Source organism: Carassius carassius, chromosome 20 (genome assembly GCF_963082965.1).
Source record: "Carassius carassius chromosome 20, fCarCar2.1, whole genome shotgun sequence".
Taxonomy (NCBI): domain Eukaryota; kingdom Metazoa; phylum Chordata; class Actinopteri; order Cypriniformes; family Cyprinidae; genus Carassius; species Carassius carassius.
The window spans coordinates 13,558,765-13,577,241 of NC_081774.1; the positions used below are offsets into that span (position 1 = coordinate 13,558,765).

Sequence of the window (18,477 nt, forward strand, 5' to 3'; positions counted from 1 at the left end):
TTTATGAAACGCAATATATACAATTTCTTTATATAAAAATGTAAATAGTGGTGTTTTCCGTACAAAACTTGTGTTTGTTTACACAAAAAGTGTAAAAACATATGTAGATTAGTTTCTTTAAAACATGTTCAGACATGTTCATTCTTCACATGTACTGTATTTGTGTTGCAAGAAAAACATGGAAAAGTCGAACTAATAAACATGATTAAAATATTAAAATATGTGTCCTACCCATGATTCGGTATTAGATGTTGTAGGTTAAGGGCCTTCATCTGTAACACTTTACAATGAGGTTCCATTTGTTGTTAACCGCATTCGTTATTAATCTTTGTTATGCAATCGTAGTTAATTAATATTACTTAATTAATCTGATTAAATACCACATTTACTCAATGAATCAAAAGTGTGTCTGTTAATATTATTTAATGCACATGAACATGAGCTAACAGTTGTATTTTTATCAACTAGCATTAACAAGGATTAGTAAACACTATATGTAACATACTGTATATAATGTTCATTGTTAGTTGATGTTAGTAAATGCATTAACCAACTTTAATTAATGGGACCTTATTGTAAAAGTTATTGTATGTTAATCATTCAGACAGAGAAAAGTACATCAGCAATCCTAGAGAGGACATGATTATTGATCTGTCCATTAGAGCCACTCCAGGAAAAGACACATTCAACAATCAGACGGTTATAAAAAGATATATATAGTGGATAATTTTGATGAGGTGGATACTATTTTTGGGTATTCTAACACGACATTGATTTGTATGATAGCCTACTAAATTAAATCTGTGCAAGTTTATTGTTTGTTTTTCAATTAAGTGTACATTGTTTACCCAATAAACCAAAAAAATCATGAGTTTCCACAAACTGGCAGGACCATCCAATCATCGTATATCCACACATAACAGTAACACTTTTTGCTTTGGTCATTATGGTAGTACACAGTCCCAAAACTCACGGCACAGGCATTGGCAAAGGCCGTACACCATGACGATGAGAAGACTGACAGGTACCAGACTGACCATCAACACTCCCATCGTGGTATTCTGCATGATGAGCAGATAGACCCCTAGAGGCAGTGAGCTGAAGTACAGCAGCCCCAGCAGCCAGACCAGGACACGAGCTGAAGTCTGGCACAGCAGGGCTGGACAGTTCCACACTGTCCATCTCTGAGTAACCGAGGCTATGGAGTCCTGGCTGGAAGACCGGTAATCCCTATCCCGAGCTGGAATAACAGACTCCTGCCGAGGCTCCATAATGGTGATTACCACGTAATTGGAACGATTCGAAGTGGGAGAAGCTGAGGCAGAGTGTCCCACCAGAGAGTTGAGGCGTCTGGGACTGAGGAGAATCTCACCTTGGTTGTCACTAAGGTTCTGATGCTTCTGTGTCTGGATGGACAGCAGTGCCAGCACCAAGTTATACTCATCTGGTAGACTGTCCACATCTTCTCCAGGAAGTTCTGTGATGTAGCGGCAGAACGGACAGACCACTGCGTTTGGAGAGGATTCACCTAAATCAAGGATTTTTGCAAGGCACTTGGCACAAAGACAATGGCAGCACTCGAGGACCTTGGGCCGTTGACTTGACAGGCTGTAAGCACAGTAGCAGATCTTGCATTCCAGTTCCTCTGTGGTGAAGCCACCCACCACATCCTCCGGGAACTGTCCCATCATGTCTCCTTCTTCTCAACGCTTTCTCATCGGCTGGTTGTAGTCAAAGCTGTGTGGGAACATGGTTGCGAGGCAGCTGGTGGGCCACTCCTGGTGTCTGGATGGTGTCCTGTGCAGAACGGAGCATCACCTGTACTGTGCCACAGTGTCTCTGGACGGGTTTGTGCTGAGGAACATTTCATGCACTGTGTGGAAGGGTGGGGAGAGGCCACCACCGAAAAGATAACTGTTAACACAGCAGTAGAGAACAAACACTGCTGCAACAAAGCAGACCCTGTAAAACCAGGGCTGGAATTTTCTAGCCAAGGCTTTTGTTGCCACTGAATTTCAGTCCAATTAGTGGTTCACACTTCTTTCTGGTACACAGTGCTGCTTTTGCTTACTTAATGCAAGATTATTCCAAACAGAAATAGACGTTTGTCTGAAATCATGTTAAGTTCGGAATTTTACAATAATAGGAAATATTTTACATTTATTTAAAACTTGTTTGAAGCAGTAATTTTGAAAACCAGCCAGTTCACAATGTAACATCAAAAATTAGGTCAATGCTGTTCACTGAGCCTGTCACTCAAAGGCAGGTATGACTGAGATCTTACCATGTAAAATGAGAATTGGTATTTATTTCCAAACATAATTAATAACTTAATAACTTAATTTGCATTTAAATGCACCAGACTTTACCATTTTATTTCAAACAATCTATATTTGGAAAGATTTGTTTATACATTATCTGAGTTCATATAAAATTTTACCCCAAAATCTGTAAAAATGTTTTTTTTGTTTTTTTTTCTGGCTGTTTAGAGTGATAAAAATAAATATCCAGAATCCCCTCTGTAAAAACCTTTGACTGCAATATGTCAGCAAAATGAAACAAGAATTTTGAAACTGACATTATCAAATATTCAGGTTTCTGATTTAGAAAATTATGCAAACTAGTGCATATTTAATTAAATAATGTTACATGTCACATTTGCATAAACATTCAAATGTTTTCGTTTTTTAATGTAATCAATCAACTAAGTGTAATATATACAAAACTTTGTATATGTTTGTATGTCTCAGCAAGCTCTTTTTTATTTTTCAAATGAAAAAAGGGTATTGCTTTGGAGTTCCACAACATTGGCATTAAAAGAGATGAGGGCAATTGTAACACTTGATACCATAATTATATTAACTTAATGATTAAATAATATAATTAAATACAGTATAAATGTTTTATTACATATTAATGTAGTTTGTTTGCCTTAATATGGTAGTAGGTTGTCTGAAATTATATGTGTTAAAAATCATTTTTACTAAGATATATTGATCTGCTGACATGTCAAGAACAGTCATCATCTGCTTAATTTATTTGTAGTGCAGTAATGTTTATAACGTGTTCATAACAAGACCCTTCAGTCAAACATTTAATAGTGTCACTACTGGCTCTGACCTTACAGCCAAGATTAAACTTCAATCATGTTTTTTTAGCCAATGATCTAAGGATTAGTTATATGTGACCACAGGACCACTAAACCAGTCATAAGGGTCAATTTTTTGAAACTGAAATTTTATACATCACCTGAAAGCTGAACAAGCTTTCCATTGATGTATGGTTTGTTAGGATGGGACAATATTTGGCTGAGATACAACTATTTGAAAATCTGCAATCTGAGAGTACAAAAAAAATCTAAATATTGAGAAATCGGCTTTAAAGTTGTCCAAACGGAATTCTTAGCAATGCATAAACTATTACTAATAAAAAAAAAAAGTTTTGATACATTTATGCTAGGAAATTTACAAAATACCTTCATGGAACATATTCTTAAACCTAATATCCTAATTATTATTGGCATAAAATAAAAATCGATAATTTTGACCCATACAATGCTATTGCTACAAATACACCCGTGCTACTTATGACTGGTTTTGTGGTCCAGGGTCACATACTTTGTGATACATATGTCACAACTTCACGACATTAAACAGCAGAAGAACGTAGGGCAACGATATGTAAAAAATAATTATACTTCAATAATATTTTACATAGAGATTTTATACTTTTATATTATTCTATTTATTTATTTATTTTCCCACTGCAAGTGGCTGTTTACAAGCACTTTACAGTAATGTAGACTGCTCCCTAGTGGTTAAAGAGCGTATCAAGTTAATTTCAGATTTTGTCTTCAAAATAAATAAAGTATCAGATTGTCTACATATGACTGTAAAAGAGGAATGTATAGGCTAAAGAAGAAATATTTTCAAAGCCAAAATGATGTCTAATGATGAACTAAAAGAAGAAGTAAAAGACGAATAGAAAAAAACGCATCCTTTTCTTGCAGTATGAATGAATTCAAACAAAACGTTGATTTGGCTCTAATCTTGAGCATTTAAACTGCATGCAGAGGTATCCTAAATCACCCAGAGCACAGCTGACTGAACGATGACGTAAGAGTTCCCAACAGCAACCCGGGGCTGCCTCTGAGTGACGTCAGCTACTAAACAACAACAAAATTAACATCAGCTGGTAGCGCGCGTGAGGAGCGGGGCTTGCAATGGCTTATCAGGGTGGATGCGACAGTCTGGATGCTTCAGAGGTGGAGCCGGTGGGAAAGACTTCCTCCAGATCACTCAGCTCAGGTGGAGGAGGAGAGATGGCGGAGAAAGAGGAAGAGCAGCCTTCGAGAGTCCGACACCCTGCAGACACTGATCCTCTGTGCCGTATATCAAAGCTGATTAACTGGAAAAAACCCTTATGGACTTCCTCTTTCTTCGCAACTACAAATATAGCGTTTTGGTGAGACACATGACGCAGCATATTTTTATTACATGCATTATGCATGAATGCAGATATCACATTTTCTTTTAAGACATAGTGATGTTGGAGTATAAATAAAATATTGCGTCAATGGGTCAGTCTTTATCGCATTCCAATGCTCTACATTTCTCTGCCTAATTAAATCAGCAGGCCTAACTGTTTTTTTTTTGTAGTCTGGCCCCTAAGGCATTTTCCTTTGACCATTTTCTCTGTAGGCTATCTGTGGTTCCATTGGACTTTACAGTTGTTTGTACTGTGGAGGACCTTTTGTGCTAGTGACAATCGTTTCTTTTGCATTGCATGATACATTTTTGAAGACAAACTTTAAAATTGCATATGCATTTCCCTGCAGGCACACAAGCTGTCAATATGTTTATGATATTTGTTTGTTTTAAATAAATCTTGTTGTGGCATGTGGACAGATACTGTATTTGGGTTAACATGGCATTATTTGGAGTGCGATTAGGAATTAGTTTCACCCTCAAACCACATGATTTTACATAACTTGTAATAAATAGAAATAATAATAACCACACTTGAGCATTTAGTTTTATTGTTTTTAAAAGCATTATGACATATCTTAGATCATTTTACAGCTTTTATCTTAAAAAACAAACAAAAAAAACAACAAAAAACAAGCACTATACATATGAAAGTGATCGAGAGATAGATGTCTGTTTACTGTAACTGTGCACGTGATAAAAGATGGGAAACCTGAATGTTGTTGTTGTTTTTTTTTTCATGCAGGTTTGTGTCTCTTAGTCCCTGTCGGGTGTTCAGCCTCCTCTCCATATGTGTGGCTCTCTTAGTGATGATACAGTTGATGGGAGATGTGGCTCTTTCCAGATCCAGAGGTGTGGGTTTGTTTCATACCCTAACATGTGTGACTGTTGTTACTGTAAGAATAGAAACACATTTGCCCACCACCAGTGTAGATCCCATGGATGTTTATTTTCTACTTACAGGAGCTGCTCTATGGAGGAGTATGACAAGCAGGTAAATTTAGAGCTCGCACACCTGTTCAAAGGCTATGTTTACTTGTTCAAAAATTTTAAAATATTGTTCAAAGTAAAAAAAAATTCTATTTTAATATATTATAAAATGTAGTTTTTTTTCTGTGATGGAAATGCTGAATTATATATATATATATATATATATATATATAACTTTTTTTCATTTTGAGAAAAAGCTGCTTTTATTTTCATTAATAATTCATTTTGGATTCATATGAGTTTGAAACAACATGACAGAATTTTAATTTAAAGCAAATCTACCTTCAACAAATATACAAATAGGTATACCTTTTGATAGTTGCACTCAAAATGTACTTGACTCAAAAATGTGATTAGGGCACACATTTGAATGTATTTATAAATGTACTTTTTCCAATCATAAGCTTCAGTCCAGTCTGTAGCCACTAGAGAGCGTCCTATACCTCTGATTGGCATTAGTGATGACAAACAGCATAAAGCCTGTCATGTGAGTTTAGAAATGTCAGTGAAATCCAGTGCTTCTGTGAATGAGCTGTTGTGAGAACAAGACTAACTGAGAAATCTAACAAAGCACTCCTGACCTTCTTGAAACTTAGAAATGTACAACACTGGTAACCTTTCTAATGCAGCAGTTTGAACAGTGTGTCCAAGTGAACCAAGATTATATAATCAACAAATCCTTGGTTATGAGAACATTCAAAAGTCGGCCTAAGTTTATTAAAGTATTGGATTAGTGGGAGGCTTGATGAATTTATCCAATACTGCTTATCAATGGCCTTCGGCTTTCCATTATTTTAATCTGGCTTGCGACGTGCTGTACTCTGACCGAAGTTTCCCTGTCATTGTTTACATGCTTATGGTAAAAACAAAAGCAATGGCACCATTGTGCTCCAGTGGGTGAGATGCCAATGTAGTAATCTTCAGTGTGGTGTTCATTTGAGACGGGTCTCATTAAAACCTTGGGGACTTGACCAACAGCTGCAGGATTGCCTCAGTTTGTTAATTTCTGCCGGCTGCTGTTGATGTGAGTCTTGTTCCACCAGTTGTCTTCACCCGGATCTTCACTCTGACACCTTTGCCCCCTGTCCCTCCCATAGCTTTCAGTTGTGCCCTACTTTTTGTGTTTTGTTTATTTCATAGAAGTTAATTTAGATTTAAAGTGTGATGATGATGAAAGTTTCACATTAAGAGCTTTTGTGTTTTTATGAAACAGAAGTTATATGGTAATACAAATTTAGTTACTATTTCTTTTCTACAAATGTTTCACAATATATTTGCAGTACAAATGTACTAATATGTTTAATCTGTAGTGATGTTTATTTGTAGATTGTGACATATGCACTGGAGTGGGTTGTCTTTGTCTTGTGGAAGCATGTCGTGTTGTGAAACTTGAGTTTATGTTTCAGACTGGGTGCCATGGCGAGTAAAATGACACAGCCATTTGTGCATTTCCTCACCATTCTTATTGGGAGGATTTTGGAGGGTGCCAACAGAGAAGCCAATCACATCACAGGATATTAACTAACAAAGGGTGTGTCTGGACACTCAGTGGCCCATTGGAGGAAGGATGAGTGAGGTTTAGATGACTGGTATTATTTGTTCGCTGACCAATTGACAAGTCATGGTCCTTTCATCACAGTCAAGTGACCAAATCATCATAACAGCTAGAATGATACAAATAAAGAGGTCATATAAATAATAAAGACAACAGTTATCTGTTTATACAGGGGAGACTAGGCAAGTTTTTACACTTTTTACTCTCATTTTCTGGGAATGTCATTTTTTGAAAGTCAGTTTATGTATATATACTCTGAATTCTTGCATAGAAAACAGTTTTTGAAAGTTATTAACTAGGTAAAATGGTTTAGTTTATGTTGTTACATGCTAGATGTTTAAGCAAACAATTCTGGGGTAAGCAATATGTGAACAATAAAACAATCATGAAAACATAAAACAGCAAAAATATCAAATATAAAAAAATAGCAAACTATTGACCAAATTTATTGACCTATTTGACCATTTAAAACATAAATAAATATGAAAATTATTTCATACCATTTGTGAAAATTAAATATTTAATTGTTAAGCACAGCTAAATAACAATAATAATAATAATAATAATAAAAAGTGCCAATCTGCCCCAAATGGATGTTTTTGAAATAAAAATAAAATAAATTGTGTAATTGTATAAAATAAAACGAAAATGTCTCAAATGAAAATTTTTAATTTATACATATTTTAAATGCATGAAAATAATAATAAAACAATAAAAACGTGACAACCTGTCCTGAGAATATTAATAAATTCTGCTTTCATGTTATAGCTGACTCTTGTCTGAATGTTTGCTAGTGTAGTTTTATTATTCAGTTGCTTGGTGTTATTTATATTGTATAATATTAACTTAATATTAATATTAACTATAATATTAATATGTTGCGCAAAAGAGGTTCTATATTTAAAATATAATTTAACATATAAATAAATGTAAAATATCTTGAAATATAATGAGATTTTAAAATTCACAATGAAACAGTAATTTATTATAAATTTGTGAGATTAAACAGAGAGATGAAATGGTGGAAAATTATTGTGATGTCAGGGAGATTCTTTGTTACACACGTACTTGCACTGAGAAAAAATTGTGTAATTAAATACTCTTCTGAGAGGGTCTCATTCTGTAAAGAGGGGTATTAAGGGGGTATTATGTGGAGTGTTTGTACGTGTGTGTGTTCATGCCCCAACACTGTCTGTCTGATGCCTGCTTGAGGAATGCTATGTGACTCTGGTATTTTTAGACCTGACCGGTTGAAATAGTGAAGCTCAGGCCTTGGTCAACATAAACACTAGCTAGTGTGGCTTCATGCAACACTTCATTTGTGACTCTTGTCTGAACTCTGGAACTTATCACACTCACACACTCACCTTCTGACTTACCTGAACGCCTTTCATGTTGAAACCCAGAGATTTTGAGATGACTGCTGAAGACCATGGATCAGCACTGAGGTAAAAAAAAAAAAAATATATATATATATATATATATATAAACACTTGAAAAAAATTGGTACAAAGAGTGGTTGTTAACTTACTAGGAATCAGTGGTATGTGAGTTATACCGTGACTTAAGTGTCTAGTTTTGTTTATATGACTTGGATATTTATTTTGTGTCTTATTTCCTTATTTTTTAAAAATTTTTTGGAAAACGTTATTTGAATCAAGCAATTTATCTTACTTGCATTAGTTAGGTTTGTCAGGTTTCATATAAGAGCTCGTTCCAAATTATTACAAATATCAGTCATCATGCATCTGGGGCTGTCTCCATAGTGACCCTTGTTTTGGAACATTTGCTAGGAGGAAGATCATGTCGATTGTCAAAAGTACTTTATAAGTATTGATACATGCATGTATACCACACAGCCATGGAACCTGTCAGTCATGTATGACAAAGTGTACTTGAACGGTCCCAATGCTAAAAACATTGTAAAAGTCTGCGTTTGCCAAAGCCAAAGGTCCTTTTACATTTATTTTAAAATATTAAGAGACACTATTGATTTTCAGTGGCATTCCCCAGCTGTTTGTTTTGAGCTATTTTAGTGCTCTGTCACTGGGTCTGTTTGAGTGTCAGATAAGTAGCTTTCTTTGTTGTTTTAGCTTGGAAGTCAGCTAAAGTTAGTCGAGTGGTTTGGTTCTAAGAATCCAGAGTCACCTGTTGTTGGCATTTGCGGAGACATTAGAGGCTTTTCTACACATGTTCTTTGGTTTAAAAAGATTTTGGACTTTCTTGAGGCAGCAAACTTTATTTGGTTTTCACATGATAATGTGAAAAGCATTAAGCAGTAGCAAGCATGTGATGTGGTATGATTTCAAATAGCGTTAACTATCAAACAACAAGTAGTGTTAGTCAACACGCAGATTTCCCAAAAGATGTAACAAAAGATCTCATCTGATGAAATCTCTTAACACTTGTGTTGTGAGCATTACACCTCATTGATCTCCAGTCATCAGCTCTGGTCTGGGTTGGGCGAGCCTGCCCTCACTTTCTCTGGCACTTTCGCTTAGATGGTGAAATGCTAATGTGAGCTCTGTTGCCTCATAGTCACATGCCCCCCATGCGCTCTGTTTAATAGGAAACCTCCGGGGAAACATTTCTCTGTAAAGTTGGAGGTGGTTTACGACCTTTTGGAGGAAACGGATCTGTAGGAGAGTTCCTAATTGCATGGGTTATGTGTAGCTTGTTTGTTTGAAGGATTTTGTGTTTGAAACGTTTTCGACTTATAGGTGGCATTGTTCAGTTTGTTTTGGAGATGGGAAACATTGGGCGACAGCTGTGAGGGGATGGGAGTAGGGCGCATTACCACAGATAAAGGGCATTAACAAGCCGCCTGTTAATAGATGCCAAGAAATTCCCCCGTTCTGAAAGTCATGCTAATTCATTCACAGCCAAATGTTTGACCAAAGAAATATTTACTTGACTTTTTACCTGATGTTATTATTAGCTGCCCAATATTAATATTAAAGCTATCTTACATTATACTTTCAATGAAAGTGAACTTTCCACATAACATCAAATGTGATTTAAACTCAGCAAAGAGTCCCAGCAGGCTCAAGGAATAGTGATTCATGTAATTAAAAATATGTTTTACGATGTACGCTGTCAGTCAAGGATCTAAAAAGATTGATATGTAATCATATTTTAAAACAATCCTGAGTAAACCTTCAAATAAGTGAAGCCAAATTTTTCAATGGGCAGTGATTCCCTCATTTATAAACCAGGTATTCTCAGGGTGCCTCCTTTTCAGTTATCTCATGAACCCATTTTAGATATTATAAGAATCCTCTTGTTCATTTCTGCAGTCATCACTCAGACTGTGAAGTATTTCACAAATGCAGTGTCTGCTCTGATAGTGCTAGAATCTGCCTTCAAAGGCATACACACTGTCTAATGTTATAGACACTGACATCCGTTTATTATAATGGACTAAGGTCTATATTTCTGTTTAATTCTTTCCATCCTCCATAACATGAATTTACATGTCCTGTATAGTTTATAGGCATGTTGTGTCATATCACAGTTCCAGAGGTTGAGACTACAAATATATAGCAGCATATATGTTCAAAAGATATGCAATGCTAAATAAAGTTTACATTGTTTAATTGAATGAATGAATTAATATGTGCTTTTGCAGAAAGGGTCTTTACTTCTGGTTCAACTTTAATGATCATTTATTTTACTGGTCTTTTAATTGTAGCTGGGAGGTCATTGATTCTGTCCAGGAGGGCAAGTCTGGATCAGGATCTCCTTTCACAGACTTCTGGACGAGCCTCAAGCTCTTCATTGAGGAGACTTCCTCTTTTAAGCAGCAGAATCCAGGCAAGGTATGGACAGATTTAGTTTTTTTCATTACTGTGTAGGTTGTGCTAGGTAAAAATTTGTATTTTGATCATATCAAGTCTTAATTACTTCTACATTTTCCCCATTTAAACCACCATTTTGCCTTCTCTTGTTAATTTTTCATGGTCTTAATATTAATTTATATCACCACTGATGATGTTTCCAGGTGCATCAAATAGTGATGCATGTTAAAAGCATATTTGTAATATTTTCATTTTTTTGTGTTTTATTATGTATAAAAAATATACAGTGTATATATACATATAGCTCATAAAAGCTGCATGTATAATAATTATAAAATAATTAACAAAATTATATTTAAACTAGATTTAGAGTATACCATGCCAACCTGCAGTTTATTGACTCTTCAAAAGTATTTTATGTCAACTGTTCTATTTTAAATGACTGTCTCATTGCAGTTCTGTCTGCTGGTGTGCAGTATGTGTTCTTTTCTGGCAATACTTGGACGTTACATTCCAGGGGTTGTTATTTCATACATCTTAGGTAAGTGCCAAATTAGGTCCTACACAAAAAAGATGGTAATTAATAGGTTTTGCTATGTCTTTTCATTAAAGTCTTTGTACAACTGTTTGCTACTATTGGCTAAGGTGAGCATAGCCTTTTTCTGGATTTACCTCCAGCACACTTGAGAACATCCAGCAGTCTGTTTGTCATGTGATAGTGGATTCCTAGTAATGTTACCATGACGATATTCCCAGTCAGTCTCTGGTTTCTCTTTCTTCCTGGCAGTCAGTAGGTTCATAAACGCACTGGTAAGAGTGACGCACACTTTAATAGTTTCTACATCTGTGTACTGCAGTGCTTGGCATTTTTCTCTGGCCCTTGGTGTCGTCACATGAGTTTGGGATGTGGTTGGAACCAGTTCTGCCGAAACTGGACTTTGGAGTGGGCGAGTTTCTTCAGAAAATAAAGGAGAATCATGGTACATCTAAAATACACACATAGAAAATTACTGAATTTTACATGAATTCCAGCGTAGCTTGACCCCAAAATAAAATTTGCGCTTAGCACTAAGTAAGGGTGATTCATCTGAATGAATTCAATGGAGTTTGGCATTGGCATAAGCTAACAAGGCAAACCAATAATAATCATATAAAGCATAGTACACACACAGTTTTGCATTTTTCAATTACACTAATGTATTTTTTATCGATTCTGTTTGGTTTTTAATGTAATATTTCAAGTAATGGCTGACTTGCATTTTCCATAATCCTTTCTGGCTTAAGAGAAAAGGATACTCCAGTCACAAGCCAAGAGAGAGAGCATTGAAGCAGACCTGTCGGCACTTTTCCCCAAGGTCAGTGAGTGGCCACACAACAGGCCAGATACTGTCACTCACTCTTATGAAGACTCTGAGGGCTTTAGGATATGACAATGATATCATATACATAATATGTCCATTTCCTGTCTGTGTGTGAACTGATATTGAGTATCTAATACAGATGGACTCCACCGTGTGCAAAGAGCTGTCTGTATCCGACACAGAGGTCTCTGAAATAACATGGACTGACAATGGCACCTTTAACCTTTCAGAGGGACACACACCTCAGACAGAAAACTCTGAAGGTAAAGCTCTCTTACCTTTTCCAGAAATATCTGTATGTGGGTGACTTTCCAGGTCCAAATATGGTCTAAATATAACAAAGGATACAGATAGACTATACATAACAAAGACCCCACCCCCTGCAAATTAACTGCTAGAAACTGATATGTGTTTGTATGTACAGTATGTATGTGTGTGTGTATATATATATATATATATATATATATATATATATATTACTATTTCACTATTAACTAGTTGCTTATTAGCATGCATAATACTAGCATATTGTCTGATTATTAGTACTTGTTTATTAGGCACTTATTAAAGCCTTATACTGCATGACCATATTCTACATCTCTTAATTCTACCCAATACCTAAACTTAAAGCTGCAAATTAGGAGTTTTAAGGGGAAAAATATTGATTATGTGTTCCCTAATCTAAAATGTTATCTAATATTTCTCATTCCACAAGAAATATTAAGCAGCACAACTGTTTTTTTTTAACTAATAACAGTAAGAGATGTTAAATGTTGCTTGAGCAGGGAATAAGCATATTAGAATTAACTTTTCTAAAGGATCATGTAACACTGGACTGGATGCTGAAAATTCAGCTTTACCATCACAGGAATAAACTGCATTTTTAAATGCAAAATACTTATAGATAAAAATTAGCATTATTTAAAAAGTGATTTAAAATTGTAATAATATTTCACAATATTAATAGTTTACCTTATTTTTTAAATGAACTGTATCATTACATTTTTTTTACTCATCCCAAACTTTTGACCTGCTGGTATTAAATGTATATTATATGTTGCATACTATAAATAAAGTCTATATAAATATGTACTAGTACACTGGAATCAATTAGTCAGCGGCATGGTGTGATTATAAAAAAAGAGATTTAAGTATTGAATGAATGTCAGGTTTCTAAAAAACCCAGAGGTGGAAAGAGTACAAAAATATTCTACTTAAGTAAAAGTACCATTACATTAATGAAATTTTACTTAAGTACAAGTAAAAGTACCAGTCTAAAAATCTACTCAAGTAAAAGTAAAAAGTAGCTCATTTAAAATTTACTCAGAGTAAAAATTACTTAGTTACATTTTAACAGTGGGAGGGAGTCAAAATGGGACAGGCCAAGGTTGTCAAACTCAGTTCCTGGAGGGCCACAGTCCTGCACAGTTTAGATATAACCCTAATTAAACACACCTGATCCAGCTAATCTAATCATTTAGGTTTATTTGAAAACTACATGATATGTGTGCTGGAGCAGGGTTAGAACTAAACTCTGCAGGGCTATGGCCCTCCAGGAACTGAGTTTGACACCCCTGGGATAGGTCTATTAATCTCAAACTAGTTGTTTTTAATTAAAGGAATCAGTTATTTAGAATAATAAAACATTTGGGCTGTTACCAGGCAAATCATTATCAACAAACTCATCTTTTAATGCAGAGGAAATGCAGAAGATTCATTGGAAGTGGAATTTAGATGTATTACACTGTTTAGTGCAGGACAAGAATGCATTTAACCTGCAGTTACAAATGCATGAATAATGTTTTGATATACAAGACATAAAATGTTGAATACTCATTTGAAATGATAAGAAATTAATTATAAAAAAAAAATCTTTAAATGTGAAATTAAAATGGCCAGTATGTGTCAGCAAGTCACTGTTAATAAGTGAGTCATTGCGATTGAACCGAATCATTTAAACGGTTGATTCATTCAGGAACGAAACACTGTCACGTTGCTCAGAGACGCAAAACTGTGCTTTGGTGGCTGTGTTTGGAATTATTTTCTGTTGTAGAAATAGAGCTAAAAAAGGCAATATGGTGTCTAAAACGCAAGTCTCTTAATTAACTTGTTTACTGAACTGTTATATATATGTTTGTATATATTCATGATGATTTTTGGAGGAAAAGATGGCATTCTTTGTGTGATTTTGATTTAATATATGAAATTATATAAATATGTGAATTTTCTGCCCCTATATCTTCAATTCTGTGATCATTCTAAATGCATTTTAGGAGACTGAATCACACAGTGAAAGAACGCACTATAAATGCGCGCGCACATCATTAAAACAAAAATAGCACACTCCTCACCACGGTCTTTTTAGCTAATTTGTGCAAAACCTCTTGCTAAAATGTCAAAGCTTCATTTTAACCACCAATGCAACGATGCAATTATTTAGCTTACCTCTACATTCTTGCGAAGGGTTGAGGTCTTGTCGAGATTTTATAAGCTGCTAGTTTGGTCTTCCTAGGAAAGTACAGCTCACACTGCATAATAGAGCATACATATGACCAGGGGTTCACTTCATTTCCTTCGAGTTCAACTTCAGAATATGACGGGGTTTCGTTTTCAGCGGTGTCTGCACCACTAACGCCTGTTTTGTCCGTCTGCATCTTTCTTGTGATTTTAGCGCCAGTTTGCCCTCCTGCCTATTATTTACTGACGTAGTTTCCAGGGAGCGATTTATTTATTTATTTATTTTTTTATTTTTTTACTCAGTAATTAATGTGTTTTAAAATGTAGCGAAGTACAATACTTCAAACAAAATATACTTAAGTAAAAGTAAAATTACAGATTAAAAAAATTACTTTAAAAAGTATTAGTACACAAAAAAGCTACTCAATTACAGTAACGCGAGTAAATGTAACTCGTTACTTTCCACCTCTGAAAAAAAACCCCAGTTTTTATGTATTAGAGACATTTTTTGTGTAATATAGCATTACAATAAAAGTATGCAATGTCTAAAACCTTGATAACTTATATAGGTTTGAGGCATTCAATAATATATATTATACTAAACTGTATTCCAGTTGCATTTGTATATATCTCATTGTTTTTTTTTTTTTTTAAATGGGGCGTTTTCTATATTATTTATTTGCTACAGACTCAGACCGGCGAAGTGACGAGGAAGTCTTCACCGGTGGACTGCCGGAATTTCCCTCCTTGGACAATGTCTTGGGAACAAATGGAGATGACGATGAAGACCTGAGCATTGGGATGCCCACCCCTCCATCCCATCCCAGCAGGGTCGGGTCCACACAGTCAGAGCAGGAACCCGTGGCCCAGGCACTGGAGGTTGTGCAGAGGCTGGCTGGAGATCTAATCACAGCAGCAGTAACGGCGGCCATGCAGGAACGTCTGGAGGCGGCTGTAGCACCTGCGCTGGTCCAGGCCCTGGCTGAGGAATCGGACAGCGACGCGGAGGACTTCGAGTTGTTGGACCAGTCAGAGCTGGAACAGCTGGAGGGCGAGTTGGGGCTGGACCGCTCGAGCCGTGCAGAAACGTCTAAATCTAACAAACCCTCCTCAGGCTTCCTGTCCAAACTACTGGGGCACCAATGATTTTATTCAGAGGGGTTCTGCTTCCCTCTGTGATGGGATGTGGGTGGGAGGATAAATGTTGGGTTGTAATGAAGGTATTCCATTGTTTTACTTTGCTGGTGTGATTCATTTGTTTTGCTATAAAAACAAAGTCATCTGTGGAAGGAGGCTATTTGTGTATTTCACTGGGAAGGGGATTGTGGCTGGTTTTGGCGTAGCTCCATCTTAGTGGGTCATCGGAGGAAATGGTTTTCACAATGTTTCCTGTCAACCTCCAACCCGCCAATGACCAGAGGGTTATGGACCAGAGTAAAGTCATTTGTTTAGCTGTTAAAGGGCTGGTAGATACAGGATATTCCATATTTTGCTGCCAAATATTTTTTCTCTTTTCAACTTCCTATAATTACTCATAAAATAAAGCTTCATGGCCAAAGTGTAAGGGCCTCCCACTAACTGACAATCAGGAATGCACTTATAGGCAAACAGAAACACATTGTAGAGAAGTACACATGTGACAAATACTGGATGTATTTTATTTAAATATTTTTTTTAGAGTGAACCAACTAGGCACTAGAGCACATACGCACCAGATTAATATTCATCAAATAGTGCTTAAAAGGATGGTTCAACCAAAAATGAATATTTTGTCATAAATGCTGTTTAATGTTGTTTTAGACTCCATTGACTTTCATTTTATAAACAAAAACAGTAACACCGAATATTATCTTTTGTGTTCCACAGAACACAATATTTGAAAAAAAAAAAAAATGAAAGTGTGTAAATAATGATAATTTCTGGGTGAACTCTTTCTCTTTAATGTACACAAAGACCCCAATTTTTTTTCAGGCAAAACTGTAAAATGTATTTAATGCCCAAGAAAAATGTAGACAGAAGACACTTGTACTTTTAGTCAGTTTTATAAATCAAAATGTCTCTTTGGGGATCATTATCATGCTTTCAGTCTTTTATCAACTGACCCATTATTCATAATAGCCTTTTCATCAATGTAAGTACAGACGGACATATAACCAAGAGTGTTTCTGTTCACAGAGTGTTGCTTGGTGTGTATCTAAATTTAGTGTTTCTAACAAACTTCTGATGTATAATGAATTTTGTATGTATCAAATGCTTTCTATATCACATTGGCCGAATAGGAATTTCTGCCAGTCACTATAATGACTGCTATCCAAAAATGATTCTACTCAGTGTCAGTTTGATCTTTTTTTTTTAAATGTATTATTTATTCCTATATATCTCTCTTATTAGATTGCTGCCACGCACATATGATTGCCTTATATGCCTGTGCAAGTTTGTCTGTCAGAGCATAACAGAATAAGCAAAATATAGTTGTATAAACAATCTCCAGAATGTAATTAAAACCGTACAATTCAAAATTGTGGTTAATGTCATTATTCTGAATGAGGCTTTGCAATGGAAAAATCTTAAGTGACTGAAAAAAATCCTAAATGAGGTCAAAACGTAGTCATTTTGGTTTAAATTTCAGATTTCATTAATTTTTTTCTTAACTTACACTTATATATTTAATTATAATTGTATATAAATTCTAAAGCAAATTGTTATTAATTCTAGAAATTAAGGACTTAAAGACTTGATGTTTTGTAATTTTGAAAAGGAAAAACTAATTTAAATTAAAAAGCTATAATTCATTAAATTGTAATGATAATGTGTATTGTTAATTGTCACCAAATGCATGATTAAATATATTAAACATTTATTCACCATCATTTGATCCAGGTACTGGTTAAATATGAGTTGTTTTTACTATAAGTAAATGGGAGGAACAGTCCTCTTCATAAATCTGACACTTTTAAAAAGCACCCAGTGATTTACTCGTAGTCCACTTGTAAAGCACACTATCCATACATCACCTAAACTTTACCTCAAGTCAGTAGAACAAAATAAAGTCATGTTTCAAATGTGTATGATTTACGCTCATCACTATTCAGGACTGCATCCAATGCACATGAGTTAAACTGCTTCGACTATTCAAATCTGAAATAATTTATCAGGACTAAATATTACGACACAGCTTTTTATGGAGAGATGTTTATAATTACATGCATAAAGCAGATAAAAAGAACAACACCAATATTTTCAGTTACATTCAGTCTGAACAAATGCACAAGGTGCAACATGAGTGACTGTATGGGTTATAGCTTAACATACTGAAACAATTAAAAATAAACTCTTCCATAATTCTGCATCTGGTAGTCCTTTAAAAGATTCAAGCGCAGCAGGGGATGTTTTTACTACCGCAGAACTTCTTTCTGAAGTGAGTGGCTTAATGTGGTGTGATTTGTGTCTCAGGGCCAAAATAAAAATCAAACAAACCACTATAAAGACTCTAATATGCCACACATATTAATCGCAATGTTCTTTAAAGAAAGAGAAAAATGAAAAATGATTGTCTGCACAGTTTGACAGACCTGTTGTATTACTTTATCACAATATAGATAAATACAGATAAGCATATCACAAAAGGTTTCCTAAACATATTATTTGTATCCATTTAGCTCAATAATGTTTTCATCTCATTGATTCATGTCACCCATTGAAATTATACATGACAGATTCAGTTACTTGTCCTTTCTGGCATGTAAATTACACAGTGACATGCACATAATTTCTGTTTACTTGGCATTTTTTCTTACATGAAAACAAGCCTGAGTTCTTTCTAGGCCTGT

General features: G+C 35.2%; 2 protein-coding genes across 2 annotated transcripts; one reads left to right on the forward strand and one right to left on the reverse strand.

The window, feature by feature from the left end:
* Positions 1-100: 100 nt before the first annotated feature.
* LOC132095788 (E3 ubiquitin-protein ligase RNF182-like) lies at positions 101-2,032 on the reverse strand. The gene has a single exon (XM_059500879.1). The coding sequence runs from the start codon at positions 1,689-1,691 to the stop codon at positions 945-947; it is 747 nt and encodes a 248-aa protein (XP_059356862.1). The 5' UTR covers positions 1,692-2,032; the 3' UTR covers positions 101-944.
* Positions 2,033-4,163: 2,131 nt separating this feature from the next.
* On the forward strand, positions 4,164-17,166 carry LOC132096400 (reticulophagy regulator 1-like). Its single transcript, XM_059501723.1, has 9 exons — positions 4,164-4,464; positions 5,233-5,339; positions 5,451-5,481; positions 10,724-10,850; positions 11,286-11,370; positions 11,687-11,809; positions 12,114-12,184; positions 12,330-12,453; positions 15,336-17,166. Exons 1-9 carry the CDS (start codon positions 4,223-4,225, stop codon positions 15,791-15,793), a joined length of 1,368 nt encoding a protein of 455 aa, XP_059357706.1. The 5' UTR covers positions 4,164-4,222; the 3' UTR covers positions 15,794-17,166.
* Positions 17,167-18,477: the final 1,311 nt, after the last annotated feature.